An 18,945-nucleotide genomic window follows, 5' to 3' on the forward strand; every position below is an offset into this window, starting at 1 on the left:
ATTACACTGATTAACAAATGTGGAGATGGGGTTCAAAATTAGTTCAAAAGGTTGACATGACACCATTGAAAAAAATATTGGCTATGCATTGAGTGATTTTTTTTCATAACATGTCACGCAGGTTTAATTGAAATGTGTGGTTAATCTCAGGTTCTACCCCTACATCTGTTACGTCAATTCTTTTAGCAATATCTGCTTGGAAATGCATAGCCATCAATGGAGACGGTACATGTCTGAGCGGTCCTAGTGCAGATTGATATGGGTGGCCGCTGCTGCTACCTTGTTTTGGTGTAAAGATTTTTTTTTAAAAGGAAAGGGAATGCCTAAAGCAGTCAACTCCTGCAATCTTAAAATCTTACATAGTAACATAGTAACATAGTTCATAAGGTTGAAATGAGTCCCTACTGAGTTGATCCAGAGGAAGGCAAAAAACCCTCATACAAGAGGTAAAAATTCCTTCCCGACTCAAAATATGACAGTCAGAATTACTCTCTGGATCCATGTTCTGTCCCTATAAATCTAGTATACATAACCTATAATGTTATTACTCTTCAAAAATGCATCCAGACCCCTTTTGAACTCTTTTACAGAGTTCACCATGACCACCTCCTCCGGGAGAGAATTCCACAGTCTCACTGCTCTTACAGTAAAGAACCCCGCCTGTGCTGATGTAGAAACCTTCTTTGCTCTAAACATAGAGGATGCCCCCTTATAGATACAGTCCTGGGTAGTATAAATAGATCATGGGAGAGATCTCTGAACGGCCCTGTCACGATCCCGGCTGGTAGGAGGTGGATCCTCTGTGCCAGAGAGGGATTGGCGAGACCGTGCTAGTGGACCGGTTCTAAGTCACTACTGGTTTTCACCAGAGCCCGCCGCAAAGCGGGATGGTCTTGCTGCGGCGGTAGTGACCAGGTCGTATCCACTAGCAACGGCTCAACCTCTCTGACTGCTGAAGATAGGCGCGGTACAAGGGAGTAGGCAGAAGCAAGGTCGGACGTAGCAGAAGGTCGGGGCAGGCAGCAAGGATCGTAGTCAGGGGCAACGGCAGGAGGTCAGGAACACGGGCTAGGAACAAACAAGGGAACGCTTTCACTAGGCACAAGGGCATCAAGATCCGGCAAGGGAGTGCAGGGAAAGTGAGGTGATATAGGGAAGTGCACAGGTGGAAACTAATTAAGCTAATTGGAAGATTGGGCCAGGCACCATCATAGGTGCACTGGCCCTTTAAATCGCAGAGACCCGGCGCGCGCGCGCCCTAGGGAGCGGGGCCGCGCGCGCCGGGACAGGACCGACGGAGAGCGAGTCAGGTACGGGGACCGGGGTGCGTATCGCGAGCGGGCGCCACCCGCATCGCGAATCGCATCCCGGCTGGAGGCGGGACCGCAGCGCACCCGGTCAGTGGATCTGACCGGGGCGCTGCAGCAATGAGGATGAGGCGAGCGCTCCGGGGAGGAACGGGGACCCGGAGCGCTCGGCGTAACAGTACCCCCCCCCTTGGGTCTCCCCCTCTTCTTGGGGCCAAAGAACCTGAGGAAAAAAAAGTCAATTTTTCCGTGATGAGGTCCGATGCACATTAGGAGGGGTTCTGTGCGGAAACGCATGAGACAGTCCAATCTTTTATTGTTAATACAATAGATGTAGAGGGGTCTGGCGAGACTGGTCACAGGGACGTAGAACCTGTTGATAAGAGAGGCCAAAAAAATTTTTCCTGCAGATCCGGAATCCAAGAAGACCATAGTAGAGAAGGAGAAGGTAGAGGCAGATATCCGCACAGGCACAGTAAGGCGTGGAGAAGCAGAGTTGACATCAAGAACTGTGTCACCTTTGTGCGGAGTCAGCGTACGTCTTTCCAGGCGGGGAGGACGGATAGGACAATCCTTCAGGAAGTGTTCGGTACCGGCATAGTACAGGCAAAGATTCTCCATGCGGCGTCGTGTCCTCTCTTGAGGTGTCAAGCGAGACCGGTCAACTTGCATAGCCTCCGCGGCGAGAAGCACAGGAACGGATTGCAGAGGACCAGAGGAGAGAGGAGCCGGGGAGAAAAAACGCCTCGTGCGAACAAAGTCCATATCCAGGCGGAGCTCCAGACGCCATCCGGAAGAACGCATGTCAATGCGAGTGGCAAGATGAATGAGTTCATGCAGGTTAGCAGGAGTTTCTCGTGCGGCCAGAACATCTTTAATGTTGCTGGATAGGCCTTTTTTAAAGGTCGCGCAGAGAATCTCACTATTGCAGGACAACTCGGAAGCAAGAGCACGGAACTGAATGGCGTACTCGCCAACGGAAGAAACACCCTGGACCAGGTTCAGCAGGGCAGTCTTGGCAGAAGAGGCTCGGGCAGGCTCCTCGAAGACACCACGGACCTCAGCGAAGTAGGACTGGACTGTGGCTGTGGCAGGATCATTGCGGACCCCATCAAATTTGTCCGGCAGGGACAAGCAGGGGTTAGGAGCGGCCGGATCTACTGTCACGATCCCGGCTGGTAGGAGGTGGATCCTCTGTGCCAGAGAGGGATTGGCGAGACCGTGCTAGTGGACCGGTTCTAAGTCACTACTGGTTTTCACCAGAGCCCGCCGCAAAGCGGGATGGTCTTGCTGCGGCGGTAGTGACCAGGTCGTATCCACTAGCAACGGCTCAACCTCTCTGACTGCTGAAGATAGGCGCGGTACAAGGGAGTAGGCAGAAGCAAGGTCGGACGTAGCAGAAGGTCGGGGCAGGCAGCAAGGATCGTAGTCAGGGGCAACGGCAGGAGGTCAGGAACACGGGCTAGGAACAAACAAGGGAACGCTTTCACTAGGCACAAGGGCATCAAGATCCGGCAAGGGAGTGCAGGGGAAGTGAGGTGATATAGGGAAGTGCACAGGTGGAAACTAATTAAGCTAATTGGAAGATTGGGCCAGGCACCATCATAGGTGCACTGGCCCTTTAAATCGCAGAGACCCGGCGCGCGCGCGCCCTAGGGAGCGGGGCCGCGCGCGCCGGGACAGGACCGACGGAGAGCGAGTCAGGTACGGGGACCGGGGTGCGTATCGCGAGCGGGCGCCACCCGCATCGCGAATCGCATCCCGGCTGGAGGCGGGACCGCAGCGCACCCGGTCAGTGGATCTGACCGGGGCGCTGCAGCAACGAGGATGAGGCGAGCGCTCCGGGGAGGAACGGGGACCCGGAGCGCTCGGCGTAACAGGCCCCCTGATATATTTATACATAGTTATTAGGTCTCCCCTAAGCCTTCTTTTTTCTAAACTAAATAACCCTAATTATGCTAATCTTTCTGGGTACTGTAGTCCTCCCATTCCCTGTATTACTCTGGTTGCCCTCTTTAAACCCTCTCCAGCTCCACTATATCTTTCTTGTACACTGGTGCCCAGTACTGTACACAGTATTTTATGTGTGGTCTGACTAGTGATTCATACAGCGGTAGAATTATTTCCTTGTCGTGGGCATCTATGCCCCTATTGATGCACCCCATGATTTTATTTGCCTTGGCAGCAGCTGCCTGACACTGGTCACTACAGCTAAATATACTATTAACTTAGACTCCTAAGTCCTTTTCCATGTCAGTTGTCCCAAGTGTGCTCCCATTTAATACATAATCCCAACCCTGGATTTTTCCTCCCCATGTGCATTACCTTACATTTATCAGTGTTGAACCCCATCTGCCACTTCCCAGCCCAAACCTCCAACCTATCCAGATCCATTTGTAACAGTGCACTGTCCTCTATAGTGTTTACCACTTTACAGAGCTTAGTAGCATAATAAATATATTAAATATTGTATTGCATATTGTATACAACTCAACAAAAGATCCTTTTTTTCAACCCTTCTAGGCAAAATACTTACCCAAACAGCCATTGACAGACCCTGCAGACCCTGATGAAATTATACCAGTGTATGAAGATGGTTTTGCATCATTGATCCCATCTTACACAAGCACAGTAAGCCAAGTGAAAATCAGAAGCGAGCCTTTTGTCTTACCCTGCAATGAGAAAGTGAACCTCTGGGCAGACTATGTCCTGGATCCTTCAGAGTACACAGAAGAGACCATAAACTTCTATTACCTGGTGAGTGATAGAACCAGTAACAAAAACAAGCAATCCTAAGGAGTACCAAATGTGTAGACTTACAAAATTATTATTATTATTATTAATAATAATAATAATAATAATAATAATAATAATAATGTTTCACAAATGCTCTCAAGCTCAGACTTTGTTTATGCCAGCATCATAGCTTCCATGTATATGATAGCATCATATGTCTATGCCAGCATCATAGCTTCCATTTTTACAGAAGCCATAGTGGATCTGGTATGAGGCATTGTCTATTTTAAATTTACAAATCTGTTTAACTTTCTGGCACCAGTTGATTTAAAACAACAAAGTTTTCCAGTGGAGTACCCCTTTAAGGCCGAACTTTTAAAATCATATGAGTAATAATATTTAAGCAACTGTTACAAATTTTTGCTTTAACACTTGAAAGTCCTTGCAGCTTGTGGGGAAGATATATAACCAGATTGCGGCTTTCTTACCTGAGTGTTTATTTTGTCTCTCACAGGTTGTTGCATCCGGGAGCATTGTCTCAAGCTCAATTATAAGGCACGCAATCTCTTCAGATGGAGGTATGTTAAGTAATTGCACAATTTTTAAAGGCAATGCATTGTCAGAAAAATTACCTATTGTTTAAATCAAATTTTTTATGTTAAAAAAATAATTTTAAGAATTTTTTATGTTTTTTTTTTTCAAATTTTCCATTTTACTATCTATATTTTAAAATAACCCTGAAATCTTGCAGTATTTCTTTTGACAACTCAGCCTAAAAATAAGTTGCAGCAAAAAACAGGAACTCCAATGTGGTGACGGGATTAAGAGCGCAGGACAACCAGGTAAAACGAAGGAAGGTTTATTCACCTATGATGCAACGCGTTTCACAGATAGACTGCTTCATCAGTGAAGCAGTCTATCTGTGAAACGCGTTGCATCATGGGTGAATAAACCTTCCTTCATTTTACCTGGTTGTCCTGCGCTCTTAATCCCGTCACCACATTGGAGTTCCTGTTTTTCCCGTAATTTACCGGACGTGGAGTAGCTGCAGATGCCTCACTATCGATGCTTGTATCCATTGTTGCACTTGGCTGAGTGTAACCAGTTGCGGTAAGTGCTCTTACACCTTGAGCCTAAATTGTGCACCAACGATATCACACCACGGAGCGCTGTCTATTTTCTATTTCAGTAAAAATAAGTTGAAACTTCCTATTCTGTCTGTTGTAAGGAGGAGGCTGATATAAAGTGATTCTAACAGGATTACAGTAAAATGTAACACCAGTAGATAAAAAAGACAAGAGGAGCTCAGCCTCCCCCTCCCCTGTAGGATGACAACCTTTTCCATTCTTGTCACTAGGACAGCTATTGTTGCATATGTCCATGAGGCTTGCTGTAAAGCATATTTATAAATGCTGTTAAAAACATCAAGAAAGATGGCTGCACACATAATAATGATTAAAAAAAAACATGTTTCTGGCTATAATCAGTAAAAAAGATGACCATTCCTTTTAAGGTTGCATAGAGAATTTTTTATTGAATTCCTAAAATGTTATTTACATAAATTATAATATAATTGGGAAATTTAATTTAATTGATTATCAGTCTTACGCTAAAATTTTTTTGGAAGCAAAAAAGGCAATTCTTATTTGTAGGCTGTACCTATCATTGCAGTTCAGGCCCATTCACTAAATATCAGCCGTGGACAAGAATTCTAATTTTAAAAAATGCTGCTATTTTTTTGGAATGCCTGACAACTAGGGATGTATGCCAGCAGTAAGTATGGTATAGGTTGGGTCCATTTCCTTAGAGAAAGTGTGGAGTGTGGGTATACTGTTGATTAGAAGGAATGAAGATGACTAATATCTTGTAGAGCAAAGTGAAAGGTTCAAATGATGGAGGATGTTATCCTTAAAAATATTATTAAAATGTAATGCCCAAATAGGATGGTATATGTCAAAATGAACTTGTTTCTCCAATAAATGATAGGATGAATGTAGGTGCTGAAAGAGCTTTTACAGTGTGGTCAGGGAAAAGACAGTTTTTTTCCCAAATGCCATACCTGGTCAAGACTAGTATATGGAGGGTTACTTTTCTATTTTATTTTCCTATAGATTACCCCTAGGTGGTAATCCAGAAAAACCCTATTTTTCCCATATACTTTAAAATCCCAAAAAAACGTGGGTAAGGTAGCAGGGAACCTGGGCACTGCTGGTGTGTACTGAATTGAAAATCTTATAGACGCAATCAATGGAAGTGCGGGGTATAGCGGGGGTGCAGCTGTGGCTATATCAAAGTCCAAATATGAAACCAAAACGTAGAGAAAAGAAAGCCAGTGCACTCACCCGATCAGCAGAACTTCTTTATTTCATGGTACAACAGCGTACATGTTGAAATGGTTCTGGACCACACACAGCCCCTACGCCGTTTCGCTACCCGCGAAACTCCCTGACGAAGCGGGTAGCGAAACGGCGTAGGGGCTGTGTGTGGTCGGATCCAGAGAGTATAGCGTGGTGATATTCAATATGCTGTGGTAGTTTTTCTAATTTTTTCCCCCCATTGAGACTGTTATACTTTTTTGGAGAAGTAGTGTTTAAATATTTGGACCTGTTTGTACATTTTTTAAGGTCTCTTATATATACACCCTAGTCTCCAGCAACTTTAAGCTCCCACAGCACACTCTTGATTACCTTACACGTTGTCTCTCTTCTCTTGTATTGTATTTAATCATGTTTGCCTGTCTTATGTATACATATTGTGGCATTATATACACTGTTGTTCTCATACAACTGGTATTGGCGACATCCTAAGAGAATACCTTATATCGGATCACTGCACATTTTTTCTGGCTATTGCTGATTCTCATTCTTTTTGTCTTTTAATAATTATGTATGTACAATAAAGCTTGTGTGTAGAATTGATACAAATAAAGCATACGGGATTTTAAAGTATATGGGGAAAAATAGGGTTTTACTGGATTACCCCTAGGGGCAATCTAAAGGAAAATAATATCCCCAAAATGCAACACATTTCACAGTAAAATAATCCTGTTGGTCTACGATTTTTTTTTTTCCCCTATTTTATCTGTGACCAGCTTTACAGTATATGGAGTTGTGATCTATGATCTAGTGATGTATGACTTAGGGCTGCAGATTAAATGCATATGAGAGAGAGAATAAAGTCAGTATCACATTCTCTAAAATATAAATGGTTCTTGATTTTAAATAGGACTAAGAAGCGTATTCCCTTTCCCTGTTATGGTCACCTCTGACATGTCACCGGCTGCCACCATTATAATTTACGCTGACCTTCACAATGGAGATCTGATTGCTGACAGCAGAAAAATCCCAGTCACCAGCTGCTTCCCCAACACTGTAAGTTTATTTCTTTATCTCTTTATCACTTTATCCTTTCTCTTCTGCCGTAAGAATTAAATAATATTCGTTTTCTCCAAAATTTAATTTCTCAAGGTCAAACCTGACTGCAGTTAAGTCTAGAGTCTCATGTAGACAGTTGGTTAAGGCTCCATACAGCCCTGAGTAGATCTACAGTATATGAGTTTTTTTTGCATGCCTCAGTTTTCATACAGTGCCATATGGGGAACCCCAAAATGTGAATGTAAATTGCTCTACCATGTGCATGCCGATTTGTTTTTCGGTTTGCTAGAATAAATACGTTCTCACACAATAGATTAATGAAAAGACATGTACAAAGCAACAAGATACAAGGAAGTTAACAGAAATAAAACAACAAGATCATTTTGCATCAAGGAGGGGTGGGGGGCTCTTGTTTTAATATCTTCTTTGAGTTGATATGAACTTCAGGACTAAACACTTTCACAATTTCAATGCAATGTTCCACAAAGCCCCTGTTATGATGGCGCCTCTTGCTTTCATACTGTTAAAATTTCCAGAAAAACTAGCACCTTTCCAGAAAGACATCTACCCTCCTTAGATTTCTAATTCACAGGTGTGCGAGTAGTGTGCATGCCAGTATGTGATTAAGTATTCATGTGTATCATTTGGGAAAATATAAGAGGCAAAACTAAAGCGCATAAACATATAAACTAAACAAAATAACCAGCATATGAGTGGATTGTAAGTGTAGAACCAAAATACAGATATAATCCTTAAAGGGGTATTCCGGCCAAAGACATGTTATCCCCTATCCAAAGGCCACCGCTGGGACCCCCCACGATCTCCGTGCAGCACCCGCATTCTATGTGCTCCAGTCTCAGAAATCTCTGTGTTTCCGGGACTGGAGATGTAACGTCACACTACACTCCCATGTGACCTCATGCCCCGTCTCCTCCATTCATGTCTATGGGAGGGGGCGTGACGGACGTCACACCCCCTCCCATAGACATGAATGGAGGGTGTGTGTTGTGATGTCACAAGAGGGTGTGGTTTGACACCATGCACTTATCCAAGTGGCAGAATTCTTTTCTATAACTTATGTATACAGGCCTCATATACTGCTTCTTTGTTGTCACAATAACAAGGATCAAGCTGATATGGCTTCTTGTATGATGGGGCAATCATAAACTGTTAGCTTTACATGTTCCCTTTCTTTACATGTAGGAAAAAAATGAAATTGTGACTAAAAAGGGACTTTGTACAGTAAAAAAAAACATGATATATTGCCACACAGGGACATTTAGAGCAGGACACTAAAATTAAATTTCTTATATCTTATGGATTGGTTTTATTGTAAATCTACATTAGAACAGGGAAATGCAGTGGTCTGAGCAACTGTGGACAAGGTCTGGTCATCAGTATCAGAGTATCAGCAGTTCAGGCTGGTGGAGCTGGCCTTATTCTGGTACCTCTGATACCTGTGGATGGATGCGTGGACAGAGAAACGTATCTAGGCATTGTGATTGACCAAGTCCATAACTTACCTGTCATATTCCATGGGAAAAAAAATAAAAATATATATATACACACACACATATATATTTATTTTTTATCATTTTTTTTATCGTGGGATATGACAGGTAAGTTATGAACTTGGTCAATCACAACAAACACAAAGAAAATGCAGCACTACTGAGCCAGCTATTTTCCACAAAAGGAAGGTGCAGCACTCCAAATTAGGTCCAAGGTGCAAATTTTATTCACTTCACATAGAGCAGAAATGTTTCAGATCACACTGATCCTTTTACAAGCTTGAAAAAGGATCAGTGTGATCTGAAACATTGCTGTTCGATATGAAGTGAATAAAACTTGCACCTTGGACTTAATTTGGAGTGCTGCACCTTCCTTTTGTGGAAAAAAAATATATTTAAATACATGTATACATTACTAATGACCTAATCCTTATCATGTACATATTTTTAAGTGTCTAGTAGCACCTATATTTCTCTCACAAATATTTCTCTCAGCCCCCACTTGGTTTGTCATTCTGTGCTTTAGAGGGGGCAAATTCTCATTCTGCACACCTCTGCCTACTCACTGAGTGCTTGGTCTCTTCATCCAGTCACTGTAGGCAGCTCTGTAACCCCTTCCTCTTTGTTTTCATGCTGCAATTTGATAGGACAGGAGTGAGCACAGAGGAGTGCTAGTTTTGCCATCACTTACTGGTGGTTGCTTACTTTATGGCTAAAGGACACTTTCAGCAGGACAATGCACCATGCCTGCCACAAGTGTTGTGCTGTCATGGATTGGTTTCAGGAATATGGAGGCATGTTTTCCTTGCTTCCTCGCCTTTTACAGTTCCCATATCCTAAGCCTACATAGTATATCCTGGTGAATATATGTTACGACATTTGGCTGCAGTTCTGAAGGCCAAAGGAGTCCCAAAGCAATGCTAGATGGGGGCTCGAATAAAGCGACTATTCAGCAAATATTGTTATAAATCCAATTAAGGCTTCTTTCACACTGCTGTGTTGCTTCGTCCAAAAACGGCCTTTAAGCTCTCTTTTCTTTTTTTTGCCTTTTACTACCGTTGTCAGGACAGGGCACAACTGGTAACAACGGGTCCCAATTGATCCCATTGACTATAATGGGGTCCGTCAGGCGCCGTTGTTTTTTAGCAGGAGTAGCGGGAGAAAAAGACGATGTGTGCAGTGATTTTTCTCCCACTATTTTCCCAAATTTTCTTAACGTCCACTGACTGTCGGGTCACAACGGCAGTGTGAAAAAAGCCTAAGATATGATTAATGCCTCTCAATTTCTGTGTATTTTAACTGAAATCACTACATTTTTCTCTTTAAAGGTTTCCCTGCAGTTTTCGGAGGAGCAGAGTCTTCCTGGCTCTATGGTGAATCTTCACATCAGTGCTCATCCAAACTCTTTGTGCAATGTCCGAGCCGTGGATAAGAGCGCCGAGCTCCTGAAATCTGAAGAGCATCGGGCAGAGGACACTGTGAGTTGCTACTATGCAGTCTTGGGGATTTTTCACTAGTAGATTTAGTGTTCTGAGTAGATCTTAGCTGCTTTACAAATAGGAGTGAAACAATAGTAAAACAATATCATGGTTGTTACTGTTTAACCTAGAATTGACTTCATAATTATGGTTCTATTTCTGACTTAGGTGAATGAATTCCTAAAGAATTGGGATACATATGGTTACCCTAGAGAAGTTGAAGAGCTTCAGAAATGCCCAGATGGTTCTCCTCCTGATATCGTAGAAGCTTCTGAAGAGCCTGATACATTCAGCTTTTTTGAGGTATTAAATCTAGTACTTAGTAGATTTGAATTGGCTTCCCCCCACGATAATGGTCATTGGCCCCATATCATCTTTATTATGTATATACCTACTAGTCTTTGGTGACACTGCATCTATAGGGATATCATATGGCAACATTATTTATTGGGCGCCATAGGCTGTTACCATCATCTGCCATCTTCAGACAAAGCAGCTGTATGACATGGCATCATTGTGTCTGGAGCATCACTATAGCATAGTGCCATGGTACCATAATGTGAACAGTAAACATTTCGCAGTTTTTTCTCTCCAATTTTTGGACTGGTCACAGCTTTTGTTGCAATCACGTTCCATTTTAAGCCCTATTTCAAGGTTAACATCTGCATCATGTTAATAAGGAATGCCAACAATATGTTTGACATGTTGTTCATGGTCCCATAGACCTAAATGGGCCAAACATAGTATAATTATGACTACTTTCAGTCAATTTACTGAATTCTAGGATGCCAACATGGAACCCAAATATTTTGCTTCTCTTCACCCAGCCATATACCGTAATTAAATACAGTTCTAAAATCCAACCACTAAGAGAACCCCCTACTTGGATTTTCACATTGCATGGACAGTCAAGTCTGTATGCATCACCTAGATGTTTTTTGGGGTTTTTAACTGATTAAATCCAGATACTGAAATGTTTGTTTTTTTCTAATCTGTTTCTATTTTCTCAACGTAATTATTTCCTTTTTAGTACATTATCATGGGGCAGCCATCTTGCCTGAACAGTTTTTCCTGACATTTAGAGATATGCTTTACAGCAAGCTCCATGGACAATGGCACAAAAAAATATGTGATAATAAAGAAGACACTGCTGATAAAGATGTCTCGGCTTAGGTTTCAGCTTAGTGGTCACAATTAAAACTGCTGATTCCAGGATTATTGAAGCGTATATAGTAAAATGGAAAATTAGAAAAAACATCACCAAAAATTCTTTAAAAGTTTGTTTGAAGGGAAACTGACAGCCGATTCACTGGATTGTAGTGTGGGTGAACCAGATTAAAATGATGTAAACCTACCGGTGCTGCTATTCCGGAGATATAGGGTGTATTATCCTTTATTGCTAATATGTAAGGTCTCTCTTGTTCTCTGCATCATCTCTGCCTCCATCCCTGCCCAGCTGCCTCCATCCTCTTCACATGGGTGAATGGGTCCATTATTATTCACAAAATGGGCCAGCATATCAGAGCGGGGGTGAGAAGGTAGGGATTCTGGGTTGGGGGGTTGGGTCCTGCCTCCATTGCACAAAGGATATCATTTACACATTAGCATCAGAGGCTAATACGCCCTATTTCTCCGGAACGGCGGCACTGATCCGGGTTAGTTATACACCATTTTACAACAGTTCACCTGCACTGTAACCCTGTGTATTGGCTTTAGTGAGGGTGAACAGGCTGCCAGTTTACCTTTAAGATAAAAACTTGATTTAAACAACCAGTCATTTCCTAATGACACATTCCCTTAAGTATACAATGTTATAGGCTTTCAATGTTGTTATGGTTAAAAGAAAAGACAAATTCCCATTAAAATTAACCATGTACCAAACTTATAGTAAATTCTAAGGATACCTCTGTGGTGTACTGTGTTTTATAATTTATATTTTTCTAATGTCTTACAGAATTCTGGGATGAAAATTTTAACTAACTTTCAGATTCGGAAGCCGCTGAGTTGTGAATTGCAGACAACCACGATGACACTTCTGTCCACTAATCTATGTAAGTTGGCCTTGTTATTTTATAAAAAAAATCATTACATTTGGAAATAATTGAATTACGGAATATTAATGTAGTTTCTTTCAAGTATAAGCATATTTAAGAACGAATATAATACATGTCCTGCCAAAAAAAGAAGAGTAAATAGAGAAAACAGACATGGTAGTACATCCACAACATGTACTTTGATCTAAGGCTTCTCAGCAACATTTATTAAACTAACATGTCATTAGTGTACTTTGAGATCATGAAGTGCAAGCCGCTAGCCACTTTATGGCCACCTGTAAGTAGCAGGTCCCTAACGTCCCTAACATAAAAAGGCACAGCATTGAACGACAACACCAGTGCCCACAGGGGGAATGACCCACTGGCAGAGCAGCCCCAATGCCACTCAAACCAGTCCCTTGGTCGTGCCTCCCCACAGACACAGCGCCGTGGCAGCAATGGATGCCAAGCAGCACTGCACCAGTGTGAACAGGTTTAAAAGTTCACTTACCATGTGTTCCCAGTCTGAGACTGGGAGGCTGCCATAAAGAATAGGGCCCTATGCCGCTTTCTGCCAAATTTCTATAGGCCTGGGTTGAGGGGGGAGAGGCAGAGTGCTGTGAAAGCAAAAAAAAAAAAAAAAAGAGGGGGATAGAAAACAGTGTCTGTGGGGAGGTATGGCCCAGGGACTGGTTTGAGTGGCATTGGGGCTGCTCTGTCAGTAGGTCGTTCCCCTTGTGGGCACTGGTGTTGTGGTGGTGGTGGTCGCCGCACAGAGCTCCACCATTTTATGCTAGGGGGTTAGGGACCCGCTACTTACCGAAGGCGTGACATGGCTAGCGGGCTTGCACTTCATGATCATAAAGTACACTAACTACATGTTAGTTTAATAAATGTTGTGGATGTGCGACCATGTCTGTTTTCTCTATTTGAATTCACATTGGAAGAGATTTATCAAAGCCTGTGCAAAGGAAAAGTTGCCCATAGCAACCAATCAGATCGCTTCATTCATTTTGCAGAGGCCTTGTTGAAAATGAAAGAAGCCATCTGATTGGTTGCTACGGGCAACTGGGCAACTTTTCCTTTGCACAGGTTTTGATAAATCTCCCCCATTGTGTTTTCTATCCCCCTCTTTTTTTTGTTTTTACTTGGTCAGCACTCTGCCCCACCCCCTGCATAGGGCCCTATTCTGCATAGAGCCCGACTCTTTCTGGCAGCCTTCCAGTTTCTGACTGGAAGCACATGGTAAGTGAGCTTTTACACCTGTTCACACTGGTGCAGTGCTGTGCAGCATCCATTGCTGCCGCAGCACCATGTTTGTGGGGAGGCACAGCCCAGGGATTGGTTTGAGTGGCATTGGGGCTGCTATGCCAGTGGGTCGTTCCTCCTGTGGGCACTGGTGTTGCGGCGGCGGTTGTCGCCGCTCAGTGCTGTGCCATTTTATGCTAGGGACATAAGGGACCCGCTACTTACAGATGGCCGTGACGTGGCTTGCACTTCATGATCATAAAGTACACTAATGACCTGTTAGTTTAATAAATGTTGCTGAGAAGCATTAGATCAAGTTGCATGTTGTGGATGTGCGACCATGTCTGTTTTCTCAATTTGAATTCATAAATTATATATGGAAACTGCTAGTTCTGTCAGACTTGATAGGCACAAATGATATCTGTCATTTGACGGGTCTGAGACTGTTGTTGTGGTTTCATTGTAATAGAAACCAGGAGGGCAGTGTGAACAGAGACTTGCAAAGAATATTTCTTGCTGTGGAGGACCTGAGACTGAGGAGTCAGTGAGAATCTGAAAAGCCAATTCAGTTCAATGGGAACTGTGAAATACTTCAAGATTTAACACTTGTGTGTTTCCTCAGTCAATGGTCTACAAACTGTGGCCCTCCATACTGGGAGTTGTAGTTATGTAACATCTGGGGGTCTCAGTTGGGAGACCATTGCCTTAGATTATAGATGATTGCTGGGGTCCCATTAGCTGGGCATACTGTGGTCAACTCATCATTGCCGGACCTAATCAAAAAATATTGTCTAAAACAGACATCCTCTTAAAAGAAAAGCTTCCATTTTATACATAAGCTTCCTATATATTGTGAAACTATGTCGCTCAAACTGTGGCAGGATGGAAGTATGTATGTCGGAATATTAAGTGGAATATGGCCAACCTCTGCAAAGTCACATTAGAAAAGGAATTACCCTTATCTGATTATTACCCATTTCATCTAAAATGTTTTGTCCGTACATTTATTTCTCATTCAACATACAGTAGAGTAATTTTTTTAGCATTTAAAGGGAAAACACACTTTATTTAAGTTTTTTAGGATAAGAAACAAGTGACTTCTTTTTTTCCCTAAAACAGCACTACATGGAATATGTTTCGAATTGCAGCTTGGCCTAATTTACTCAAATAAGGGATATATTTCAGTACCAAACACAAAAAAAGAGTAGTACTGTTTCTGGAATAAAAAGTGTTCTCTGCTCCTGGTGAACCCCTTTAAAAGAATGGGAATTCTGGAAATGAACGGGATCCATAAGGGGGTTGTCCCACATAATCAACTTCTGCCCTTTTCTCAAAATAGGGCACATATAGGGCAAGCTAGGGCATACTATGGTAGGGGGTCCCAGTGGTCGAACCTTCTGTGATTTTGAGAAGAAGGACCTGACTCTACCCGCTGAATGCAGACACAAACTCCATTCATTCTCTATGGGAGCTGCTGGGGATAGCCAAGCGATGTACTCAAGTTTCTCCAGCAACTCATAGAGACTCAATGGAGTGGAGATGCGCGTGCATGACCTTTGCTCCATTTTAAGGGGAGAATTGGGGGCCCATCCTCAAAACTGCAGGGGTACTAGCAGTTGTATCCCTGAGAAAATAAGGCATAACTTGATTTCTTGAGAAAACCCATTTCAGGATTAGCATTGCATCCATTGACGTCTTAAAATACACCAGTACAGCAACATTGTTCTCATCAATTGTATGCAAATGTTACTTCCTATACAGTATTATAATGTTTTAGAGTATATTTAATCACTTTTAATTTCTTTCTTTAGATCAATTAAATGCTGAAAGTGTCTTCCAAGAATTTGTAGCATTCTCAGCGGGCTCAGCCGCCATACCAACACCACTAGAAAAAGTGCGCAAAATATTCCCAAGTACCTGGTTAATGAACACTGTGCCAATAGGGTAGGTACACTGTATATCTTTGTACCCTTCCATACATATGGTGGTTTCTTCTATGTTTAGGTACAATGGCAAAAAAAGAGAATGAACAAAATACTATGTAAAGCTTCAATATGTAAAGCATCTGGCTAAAGGCATTGTCAAGTTTAAAATCACATTTTCATATTCTCTCTTAAAGGGGTACACCGGTGCTTAGACATCCTATCCCCTATCCGAAGGATAAGGGGATAAGATGCCTGATCGCGGGAGTCCCGCCGCTGGGGACCCCCGGGATCTTGCACGCGGCACCCCGTTTGTAATCAGTCCCCGGGGCGTGTTCACTCCAAGTCTGATTACCGGTGACCACACGGCCGGCGGCGTGTGATGTCACGCCTCTGCCCCCGTGTGATGTCACGCTCCGCCCCTCAATGCAAGCCTACGGGAGGGGGCGTAATAGCCGCCGGCCGTGTGATCGCCGGTAATCAGACCCGGAGCGAACACGCTCCGGGGACTGATTACAAACGGGGTGCCACGTGTAAGATCCCGGGGGTCCGTTGGATAGGGGATAAGATGTCTAAGCCCCGGAGAACCCCTTTAAGGAACTAAAAAGAGCAGAGAGCATTACAAAGAGCAATTCTCATTCTAGAAGACCAAATAATTTATTGAGAGCTGTGTAATACTTCTTGTGCCCTGTGGGAGTGCTAATGGAAAACTGAATGCCAAAAAAATGATGTAGGAAATAGAATCATACAGTAGACCAGCATTTCTCAACCGGTGGTTTAGGGGCAATAAATTTAATTTCTAAGAAAAAGTTCTGCTCTTGTCCATTGGCTGTGTCTGGAATTGCAGTTCAGCTTCATTTAGCAATGTTAGTCCTCTATGAGTTTCAGCAAAGAGAGGGGGGACATTGATTGTGGACTCTTGCAGTTGCCTTTTGGCCCGAAGGGAAAGGTGAGGACCCCTCTCCTTCAGGAGAAGGTATGGTGATATACCTAATCCTTGTGCACTTTTTGTATAACGTGTTTGCACTGTTTTGCACTTGGGTGATAGAGCACTGCCTGGGCTTGTTGAATGAGGATAAGCTGTGATATCAGTAGCAGCCCTTAAACAATAGTGACACTATTTATTTTTCCCTTCTAATATTCAGTATATACCTTTGCTGTCTTCATATGTTACAATATACTATAAAACAAACAAACAATTATGTAAATATACACCTAAAGTATCCATAGGGCCCCATGTGGCAATACAGTACCCTCTTGGCATGTGCTGGAAAGGCATGAATAAGAATAGGGAAAAGGAATAGAAGAAAGGGTCCGGCTCCTGGGTAGAAGTGTCCAATAAAACTTAACCTTTAATGGCAAATATTAAAACATGGAGGTTCGCCACTGAGTGGCAAGTGACATGTCACTTTAAAAAAAGGGGGGGGTGAAACGCTGACGCGTTTCGTGCAGTTGCTCTTAGTCATGGCGTTGGTACCTTGTCACATGGGGGTTTAAATACCCACTGGCATATGGTCGGGTCCCACGGTGGATACAAACTCCCTGCCTCCGTCAAACAGGATGTGACGTGGCATATGGAAGGTAGACGAAAAAAGGTGCAGCCAGGTTGAGCCTAATCAAGGCATCAAAGATGGCTGATTAACCCATAAGTAACCTGTTTGTTATATAAGTATCTGTATAATGATGTTCATAAATATATAAAAACAGTACAATACTGTATACACAATAGTATCCCGTGGAACACACACGAGAAACTGTGCAGATTCCAACTTATATGAGATGTCATAACAAAATCAGCATAGGGAGAACCCCAAACACAATCAGAAATAACGCATGAAAATAGAATAACAAATAAAACGCATATTGTGAAATTGTGAACCACAACCTATGTATGCAAAAACCACAGATAGGCATATTGGTATAAATGAAAATTTATCCTATAGCAGAACATAACGCTGAATGGTAAGAAAAAATACTAAGTTAGACGGGTAGAATGCTTCAAAATCTAGTGTGGAACAAATATAAACCGTATAGTAGTACAACAACAAAAATAAAAAATAGAAAATAGATGTAGCCGCACAGGACGCACAATGTGTAAAAAGCCACAGATGGAAGCAATACTGAGACTGCCATGAAATCATGTTCCCGGATACGTCACAGGTCCATACATAATATAGTATCTAGACTCACGAGAACCTGTGGATAGACATGTAACCCACAAACAATTGATAATGGCGCAGGTCACATGAAAACCCCAGATATGACTAAACATGGTATTAGAAATATCGCATAAGAATAAATATATCACATCACAGGCGGCATTAGTGGATCAAAAAAATATATAAATTTGACAAAAAGCTTTGGTCTCTGAAATATATATAACCATGGTCACAACTTAAACAGCCGAGGCAGAAATGGCAGCACATAACGCAGACTGTGAATAGACCCATATATAAAGCATTAACGGGGGGTTTACAGTGGTGCCACACTTGCAAGGGCAAAATCCATTGCTGATTCTAAACCAAGGGAAAAATACCTGCTTCCGTCATGCAAAGACAAAAAAGAATGTCGTTTCACTCCTACCTTCACCACCCCTTACAGCCAGAATTTTGATCAAATAAAAAATATAATCATTAAACATATCTCTGTACTGTTACCAAATGATGATATGGCTAAGCTGCTGTCTGGAGGGGTTAGATGTGTAGCTAAAAAAGCTAGATCTCTGGGGTCTATCTTGTCACCCAGTGATCTACCGGTTGACAAACCCACTAATACATGGCTCCATACTAATGGTAGCCACAAATGTGGAAGGTCCCGTTGTAATATGTGCACTCTAATGCCCTCCTCCCACCAGGTTATGTCAATGGCAACAGACATCAGCTATAACATAAAAAGCTTTATCAATTGTGACAGTGAATATGTTGTATATTGTGTCACATGTGTCACATGTAGACTGCAATACATAGGGTGCACGGGGCGGAAACTAAAAAGAAGGATTTATGAACATCTTGCCATTCGCCCTAATTTCTCCTCCCGATCTATGTCCGGTCTAACCAGGCATTTAGTGGAGCATCATGGAGGAAAAAGTGATACCATCTCCATCCAGGGGATTGAAAAAGTACCCCCCCCCCAAACAGGGAGGTGACTGGCTACATGCTCTCCATACGAGAGAAGCTTTTTGGATTTTGAGGATGGAAACACGTGCTCCTATGGGCCTTAATTATAGAAATGACCTTATGTATTTTTACTAAATTTGTATTTTTTATACAGTCATTACTGGTGTTTTCTATATTTCAGCCCAGATGATACGTTAATGCTTTATATATGGGTCTATTC

At 42.6% G+C, this 18,945-nt stretch overlaps 1 protein-coding gene across 1 annotated transcript in view; it reads left to right on the forward strand.

Annotated features, from left to right (window-relative positions):
- Nucleotides 1–216: 216 nt before the first annotated feature.
- LOC130283128 (alpha-2-macroglobulin-like protein 1) overlaps nt 217–18,945 on the forward strand; it is a 40,870-nt gene continuing 22,141 nt past the window's right edge. The window contains exons 1-8 of the mRNA XM_056532318.1: nt 217–225; nt 3,831–4,064; nt 4,558–4,621; nt 7,269–7,414; nt 10,257–10,406; nt 10,575–10,709; nt 12,361–12,457; nt 15,499–15,631. Of these exons, the coding sequence (XP_056388293.1) occupies nt 217–225; nt 3,831–4,064; nt 4,558–4,621; nt 7,269–7,414; nt 10,257–10,406; nt 10,575–10,709; nt 12,361–12,457; nt 15,499–15,631 (968 nt within the window). The remainder of the gene's footprint in view (nt 226–3,830; nt 4,065–4,557; nt 4,622–7,268; nt 7,415–10,256; nt 10,407–10,574; nt 10,710–12,360; nt 12,458–15,498; nt 15,632–18,945) is intronic.

The sequence above is a fragment of the Hyla sarda genome, chromosome 7 (assembly GCF_029499605.1).
Source record: "Hyla sarda isolate aHylSar1 chromosome 7, aHylSar1.hap1, whole genome shotgun sequence".
Lineage (NCBI taxonomy): Eukaryota > Metazoa > Chordata > Amphibia > Anura > Hylidae > Hyla > Hyla sarda.